General features: G+C 44.0%; 1 protein-coding gene across 1 annotated transcript in view; it reads right to left on the bottom strand.

Annotated features, from left to right (window-relative positions):
• Positions 1-1,336: 1,336 nt before the first annotated feature.
• Positions 1,337-9,085, bottom strand: part of ttn.2 (titin, tandem duplicate 2) — a gene marked incomplete at both ends in the record, with an annotated part of 185,423 nt that continues 177,674 nt past the window's right edge. The window contains 2 exons of the mRNA XM_084442903.1: positions 1,337-2,182; positions 2,471-2,633. Coding sequence (XP_084299029.1) covers positions 1,337-2,182; positions 2,471-2,633 — 1,009 coding nt within the window. The remainder of the gene's footprint in view (positions 2,183-2,470; positions 2,634-9,085) is intronic.

Below are 9,085 nucleotides of genomic sequence, written 5' to 3'. Positions count from 1 at the left end.
CTACAGGTGAGATAATCCTTTTTAATGGTCTCTCTCATTCGCTCTCCTAGCTGTGATGTTAGAGTTGTGCAAGACTTGGGTGTTCTCCTGCTCTGAGTGCCCATTCTCCTATACCTCCCAGATCTACCTCCACAAGCACATCAAGAGGAGCCATGACAACCTCTGTCTCTGCTGAGGAACACACAGAGCATTATGAAGTAGCCAGTGCCTTGGCGAAGGTGTTTGAGCAGCAGTCATCAATGGATTAACTCCCAAGACACAAGGAAGAGACAGCGCAACACGCGCTATGACTCCAGTGACGAAGGTAATATAATAAAGTGCATTCAACAGTCCCAAAAGAGTACTACTTGAGTTGACTAATCTGAGCTAATTTACCTCTACTATATGTTCCAGTGCCCAGGCAGCCGGTCGGCAGAACTCAGACCAGACCAGCTATGCCAGGTGCCAGAGCCGGAAGGCCTGCTCTGCCAGTTATCAATGCAGGTATCCATGCATGTTTGTGTTGGTGAAATGTCTATGCATATTTGCACACTTACAGTTAACTCAGGACTTTCTAAAGACTCATGTACTCAGTTCACTAATTCGCTCATCTCACATCTCACTACTCGGCAGTAGATGTCATATATCCCGTATGGAGCCCATATAGTGAGCCCACATGGGCTTACCATATGGGACACACACTAATAAACCCATATGGGACCCACACAATTCGCCTAGTTCAAGCCCATACCCACTTGGTGCCCATATAGCCCGCATTCAACCCATGTGGGGCCCACATGAACATGTTGGCTGGGTAGCTAGCTTGCTAACATAGTTGCTTAGCTTGCTCTAGGTTGCCTGCTATGCTAAAACATGATCAGTTAGTTTAACCAAGCTCAGTTAGGGGCTCATATTCTGATAATCATCCATATCCACTGATACAGTAGTCCCATATACAGGGAGAAAGGGAAGATGAGTGTAATATCCTGGTTACTTTACATACTGGTATTACTAATATAAATGATCAGGCGGAGAGATAGGTTTCAGTCATACGTTTATATTTCGTTTCTATACTTTGCATTCTCGCATGACAACTGAACTTGGTGGTACGACCACCCATAACATCACTCAGCCAATCATAACGCATCTCTATAATTCAGCAACTAGCAGGCACTAGTATTAGACTATTACACTCCTTCCCCCTAAGATTGTTTGCTCCCAAACAAATCTAACATAGCCCATACTAACCATCTTTCAAACCTTAAGACTGCAATGCCCATCGTAACCCACTTTTCAAAAAAAAAAAAAAATCAAAACACAAAACATCTGTCTCGGAACTCAACAGTGTCTTACTCTATTACAGATTCAGTCTCTTTGGAGCCATTCTAGTACGCTCAGGATTCCTGCGCACTGCAGGCTGTACTGACACACTCTTAGGGACTAAAGGCGATGAAGATGGAACTGCCTCAGTCTCTGGTGCACACTGCGTGGACATACCTGTAGTGGGGCTACCTTGCACCTGTTGTTGAGGTGTTATTCTGGGTGTTTGCTCCTGGATGGGGATCAGGTGCCTCGGCAATTCCACCTCGACAGGCGGCTGTTCCTCCTCCGGCACTGTCTCCTGAGTGTTGCCCCTCCATGGCAACATGTGGTCCACGTGCACAGTGCGTTTTCTCGGTCCGTCCTGAATGAGATAGGTGACTGGGCCCTTTCGCTGGATGACGGTGGCCAGAGTCCATTTCTCCTTACCTCCTCTGAGGTTCATCACTCGGACGCGTTCGCCCTCTGTGAACTCACCTAGTCGTAGTTTGCCAAGATCATGGTTTTGTTTCTGTTTTGCCTGTTTTTCTTCCACGGTTTCAGCCAGATTTGGTCGGAGTAGGCTGAGCCGTGTGCGTAGCTGTCGCTTTAGGAAAAGCTCTGCAGGGGTCCGGCCGGTCACTGTATGCGGCGTACTGCGGTACGTAAGCAGGAAGTTGGCCAGCCGACGCTTCAGTGACACCGTGCCCTTCTCTCCCTCCAGGGCTTGCTTGAGCAGCGCTCGTTTGAGAATCTGAACTGACCGCTCAGCTGCCCCATTCGAAGCTGGGTGAAATGCTGGTACCAGTGTGTGCTTGACTCCGTTCTCTTTCATGAACCTAGCAAACTCGGCAGAAGTCAGCTGAGGGCCGTTGTCACTTACACTCTTCTGGTAAGCCGTAGGCTGCAAACAGATCTCACAGCACGTCGATGGTGTTGGCTGATGTAATCGATGTCATGTGCGCCACCTCCAACCACTTGGAGTGGCTGTCCACCAGTACTAAGAAGTAATGTTTGTCCTTTTCTGCGAAGTCTATATGAATCCGCTGCTACTGTGCCAGCTTTGCCAGTCTGGGGAACCTCCCCGCATTGACTTAACAACAATTTTCCTGCTTTGTATCCAAGGGTGGGGAGGGGTTCCCGAAAAAAGTTATCAACATCCGTATCCATGCTGTCAAAGGCAGAAGTCAACCTCTGTATCCATGCTGTCAAAGGCAGCTGCTGCGTACTGCGCCCCCAAAAGAAGAGCCGTCGCGGAGACATAAGGCACGGCTGCAGCTCCCAGTACAGCTGTGTACAGTGAGAATAGTAGGGACACGTGCTGTGTCATCTTGGACAGGAGGACTGTGATCCACCTGCGGGTAGTCAGGCACTCGTAGCAGGGAGAGCCTGTGCTCCAGTGTGGCCGGCAGGATGGGGTTAAAGGATATAGTACACTGAATTTCATGTTTAGCCCTATTCCTGGCTTCCCTGAATGTATCTGACTAGTAGGCTACAGGTTAAAATATTTCTGTTTTGTGCAGTAGGCCTACAGAGTTCTGTGTCAATAACAGTAGGCTACTAATTTCACCGAACATACAACAGCCATCCACGCTGTTAACACTAGCAGCGCCAAGCATTTGAAACTTACCAGCATAGCTGGGGGGTGGGTGAAATGCCCCCGCAGTCTTTAGAATGGGAGGCTGTTATTGACACACAATGGCCGCTAGATGGCGCTCGTGTGTGTGTTTGTGACACCGGCTTGGGCTACAAATAGATACACCTGTCTAGAAATAAGATGGTCGTGTCTGGGACTTCGTTTTCCCAAGCCCTATTATCAAATAGAAAGCATATCACTGATAACACTTGAAAAATAAGAACACATTGGCGCAGTATGATGTAGGACTATTCACCTATTGAGCAATTTATGGATAGATTTATGGATGAATTCTATGTTTACTCAGGCCCGGTCGGATTTCTGGCTAAGCCGCTGGGGTAGGCTTGTGTTGCAGTTTTATTTTCGGAATTTGAGCTGAAAGGCATTTTTCTTAACATGTATTATGATATATAGATATATATTATACTAAATAAATATATAATATTTGGGCGGGTTTTTATCGCATTGGGGGGATTTGGAGCACTCGTTGGGGCTGCAGCACCAATCTGGCAATCCGGCTTGTTTACATCCGGACGTGAAGTATAGCAATATTCTGTGGAGGGCAGTAATAGTTGCATCGACACTGCTGGAAAGAAGAAGTGATTGAATACATTTTCCGCATGTTTGTTGTATTCTATTTGACATGTTCCTTTGCCTCATTTAGCACCAGCTGCAACAATCTCCTCCAAATCCGTTCTCTCCGTTAGCAGGGCTAACGTTGCACTCAGTAGCTTGTGCTTATTAGCTAGGTTTGGTAAAACGCTTGTGCAGTGGAGGGGTTCTTTTGGGGGAATTATTGGATTATGCCAGCTATGTTAGTTCCCAAGCTTGTTTGATAACTATTCGATGCAGTCTGCCAGGCTAGTGCCTGTCGCCGTTATGAATGAGACAGCCCCACTTTAGAGACGGCCCCAGCTTTTGTTAGCTTTTAACTTCAAATTAACGTTTTTGTCTTTTGGGGCAAACTCTTAAAATAATATAATACGGCATGCATAGCTAGCGAGAGATATGCCCCCGCATCATTTTACAACCTGTATTGTTCGACTTTGCAACTGCTTGCTTGCTAGCTAGCTTAGCTAGCCTTACGTTGGGTGTATGAAGCTGGATAGTGGCCATGATTGCACCACCCTCATCCCACGATGGAGGCTATCAACTGGGCTTGGGACTTTGCCTCTCATCGCTAACTGGCAACTGTCCCGGTTGAGCTAATGGTAGGTAACGTTAGCTAGCTCAAACGTAGTTTTTTATTAGGCTATTATTAGCCTATCCAACCTATGTTATGTAGTTGTAGGTGCTGCTGTATGGGTGGGGTTGGTATTTGCAGAGGGCTACAAACACAGCGTGACACATGAGCACAGTTTTCTATGCAATATAAAGGCTACTGAAAAATAAATTGACTCCAACAATAATCTGATTCAGTTAACACTTTATTTTTGAATAAGTGGCTCTTGTGGCTTAGAATAAGGGTCTGCAAGTGCAATGGGAAAATATCGACTATTCTAGTAGGCTAGAGTTTGTCCATGTTGCACATTAAAATTCAGGTATTGCTTAGCCTATATTCACATTTACTGTAGCTTCCTCAATGGGTCAAGACAATATACAATGTAAACATTTACTCAGTACAATAAATATCACAGCCAAGAATAGATGTGAAAGTTGTGATCAAGATGCATTGGACTTGGCCGGCTTGTGGATTTATAGATCTTTCAAACCTTTATTTATGCTCGAGAGGCACTGAGGTTGCCCTCATTTACAGTGACGACGAGCGATCTTGCACCCAGTCACTGCAAAACTGTCATCTAGCAGTCTAAAACTGTCAGCTAGCAGTCTAAAACTGTCAGCTAGCAGTCTGAAACTGGCAGCTAGCAGTCTAAAACTGGCAGCTAGCAGCCTAGCCTATTTGCAAAACTGCTGCAAACGTGTCACCTACCATCCTAGGCTATTTGCATGTCAATGTAGGCTCATTGAGAATTCTGTGAATGGTGGGGGTTGTAGTGAGCCTGCCCACTGACTGTGCAAAACGTTGGGTTAGTGGACGAGTGTGCCTGACAAATGTGAAATTAGCAGAATCGTATTGTCTAACTCAGTAGTGGCGACCGCCCATGACTGTTACTCTCGATGTAATTTTGTTTGTGGAAAAACGAGACAGTGCCAGTTTCCAGTGCAATGTTGTTGTTTTTTTGTTGTTGTTGTTTTAGGCTTAGCCTAGCCTAGCCTGTGTGGCTGAACAGCCAGTCAACCCCGTTGTGATTTCAGATTATTTTCAATCTCACGCACCGTTCCTTCATGGATCACGAGGGTAGCCTACCTACACCGAAACCAATTCAATTGGGTGATAAGTGATATATATTATAGTGATATAAAAACATACATGTTCCAATAAAATGCCACATCAGATGCCATAAAGTAAACATCATCTCATCACTTAGGAGAGTTGGCTGAAATAAAAGGTTGCTCCCTGTCCTTTGACATTCGCTACCAGCAAACAGCCAGCTAGGCCTATTTGCATGTCAATGTAAACCAGTGGGGGTTGGGGAGGGCTACAACGTATGGCTTGGTTAGGGCATGCTGTGGCTGAGGAGATAGATGAGATCATGGAGGACTTCAGCATCCAAGAGAAGGTTGTGGCAGCCACAGTTGACAATGCCTCCAACATGGATGTTGCTATAAAGAAGCTCCACCTTGTCAAATTTGGGTGTATATATATATAAATGAAATAGCATAGAAAAGTTAGTTAAAATAGCCAAATTCATCTATAATCAAAGCCTAAAATACAATTATGTAAAATACATTTTTTAGTAAATTGTTGTTTTTCACTTTACTTTCCCCAAATGTAATACTGGGATGTAATAATACTGAATAATGACTACACACCACATAAACCTTCATGGAATGTCTGGAAATAAAAAGACCAAGGAAACAGGTTCTCTTTCTCCAAACGTATCATTTACTTGTAATTTTTCACTGGAATGAACAAACAAACAATGGACTTGTTACTCCATAAATTAATAAAATCAATAAATAAACCATCTCATGAGTGTATCAAGCTATGAACAAGATATCTGATAGCAAAGCCGGTGGTCTTGAACGCATCTCAGCAGAACCAACTAGGATGGAAACTGGCGTGGATAACGTGGCTGGTGTGTGCTTCTCTTTTCTGAAAAATACAAAACAGAGAAACAACATTAATGATAAATTAGATTTATAAAGCGCTTTTCAATACACCCAAGGACGCTTTACAAGAACAGAGAAGACCAATGAGACAAAACAACAGGCAGGACTAACAACACAGGGTAAGCTAACCGAGTAGGTAAACTGGCCAACTAAGGCCTGGGCCTGGGCACGCGCGCGCACACACACACACACACACACACACACACACACACAGACACATACTCTAGTAGAGCACTGGCAAAACAGACATTCACTGGCAAATTAAACATGCATTGTTGGATAGAAAGATGTATATTTTGCAGGACGTAAATCATTAGGCCTACTTTAGATTTGGTTTTGACTGAAACAAGAAGTCGGCGCACTTTGGAGAAGCACAGCCGCGCCTAGGCCGGATTCATAGTTGACGCAAACTACATAAGCAAACTACATAAGCAAGGCCACGCAAGATGTAGTGCGCACCAATGATGTTTCCATGACGACGGCTGTAAACAGGAGTAGACCGGCTTGAGATGTAAACAAGACGTAAACATGGAGATGTTACAACGCCTGTTGCTCATAGCACTAGTGCTTATTTATGTCTCTTGTCCTCTTATTTCGGTTATTAAAGTTATAATATTTCAGTTATTCAGTCCCTCATCACCTTTGCGCTAGCTCGATAGCTAGCTCGATAGCTAGCTCGATAGCTAGCTCGCACTCCACTGGAGAGTCAAGTAAACAAACAGTGCGCCCCACAATGCACAGCGCATCTGACTACGGGGTCTTTTTAGGTCAAACATCCGTCCGAGAACGGGCAGTTTCACACAACTGGAGCGCCCTAGAAATCGGTTGCGACCCATGGATGTAGGTTGTGACCGCTCCGAAAACACCTCTTCAGGAGGGTCTCGGAGCGGCTGTTTTAGTGCACACTTGTCTGCGATTGTTGTGTTCACACAGGCCCATACAGAGTGCTCTCGGGCCCAAAGCTCGTTTGGTGCGCACAAAACTATGTGTGAAACCACCCTAAGTTACTCCCTTTACGCACAAATATAATGAGCGGATATTTATTCTTGATAAGTTCATGAGGTAACTTACAGTAGGATTGATCATTTTGTGTGCATAAACAGTGGCTAAGCATAAAACAAACACACAGAGCTAGCTAACATACAGTGCTAACATAAACAGTGCTAGCTAACATAAGCAGTCGGCAACATTACAGTAACGTCAACATTACGGGTAAGAATGGGCTAACGTTAGCGAAGCTAGCCAAACTTACATCATCGACGAGATCCAAATTGTTGTCACGTCTCCAGATCCCCCAAGCTCCTCTTCTGATGAACTGGACTCAAAGACAGCCTCTCAAACCTCAGCACATCTCCTGTTTTTTGTTTGTTTGCTCATTTTATCTCCTCCGGTAGCCTAAGTTCATTCAGGTAATGTGCCGGCTTCAAAACATCCTCCCTAGTTGTTTGCAAACCACATGGCCCAGGTTTATCCAATGGGGGGCTCGCTTGATAGAAAGTGGTGAATAATGTGGATGGTCATTGGTTTATTATGTCTGAGACTGATAGACAGCTGAATCCATGGGGAAAGCTCCAACCAATGGATTCAGAGAAGGCGGCGTATGATGCCTTCAGGAACCAATCATAAACGCTGTAAATCTCAAGACACGAAACAGACCTTATACACAAAACAACGGTGTAAAATTATGTATATGATTTCTGTGCGTGTTGATATGGCGGAAAAATCTATAAAAACGTACGACGCCGCGCCACCGCGGGCGCAGACTCCAGAGGGATAAAGCAGTTATTTTTACTCACACCAATGCTCCTATATAATTATAATTATATTATACTCCCAGTTATATTATATATTTGCTTTGTCCAGATTGCCAGTTGAACAAAAACGATCCAAGTGCCAAGTGCAACATTGTAACATATTATTCCCTGAACCAATGCAAACGGTCTAGAGGGTTGAATAGCCTGCACCCCTAGTAATTTTGCATTCATTCAATAGCCTACATAAGCATTCACATCCATAAACATAAGGCTGTGTTTTCAAGACATTCACAGCATTTCAAAATTCAACATTTGCATCATAGACTATTGAGTGCTATTCGTTTGAAGACATTTGACCTGTGTTGAGCTGATAGCATACGTTTTGAGATTAAACATAGTTTTATCTAAATGAGCCATTGTGTGAGTGTAACCTTTTGCATTCATTGTTGAAGTCACATATAGTCTACCACAAAAATATTATTGCTGTGCACATTCTTATATCCATATGTAAGGATGGATTATTCATTCAACCTTGATTCCTATTAAAAAAAAAACATATTGATGAACCTAGGCGACATCTGCTGGGAGAAACTAGCATTGCAGCCTTAAAGTCAGGTAAAAAAAGATGGCTGACCGGCTTTTAGCCAGAATACACTAAAAAAATGACCAAACTACCTTTTCCTGGTGGGATTTCGAAGTTTCAAAAACACTGACACGTAAAACGCACATATCTAGGAAAAGTCATGAAAGCAGGGCGCTGTAACTTGAACGGTTGCAGAGAATTATTTTTTAATGTAGTTGCATGGGTCACCTTGACCCACCCTCAGCTATTCTAGTGTTAACCTCCGTGAAATTCGGATTTGGATGAATTGAAACAATTGTATGTTCATTACTGTTTACAAGTTACTGTTGTTTTGAAATGCAGAGGCGAAAGGACCTATGGTGTTCACAGGACGACTTCAGAGCTTGGTATAGCATAAACCATGTAATTCCTGAACTTGAAATCCACGTATATCATACTTTTTAGAGTTTTTCGAGTGTGCCCATAGCTAGCAACGAGCCAGGGTGCGCGCGCCGACGTTATTAACAGAACTCTGTACTGCACAAAACAGAAATATTTTAACCTGTACTAGTCAGATACATGCCAGGGAAGCCAGGAATATGGCTAAACATGAAATTCAGTGTCCTTATCCTTTAAGAAGATTCTTTATCGGGAAACCCGGCCAATGTCAGTCCCCTAACT

Source organism: Borostomias antarcticus, assembly GCF_949987555.1.
Source record: "Borostomias antarcticus genome assembly, chromosome: 9".
Classification (NCBI taxonomy): domain Eukaryota; kingdom Metazoa; phylum Chordata; class Actinopteri; order Stomiiformes; family Stomiidae; genus Borostomias; species Borostomias antarcticus.
Note: the sequence above shows the minus strand (reverse complement) of the source record. Positions and strands in the feature narration are given on the sequence as shown.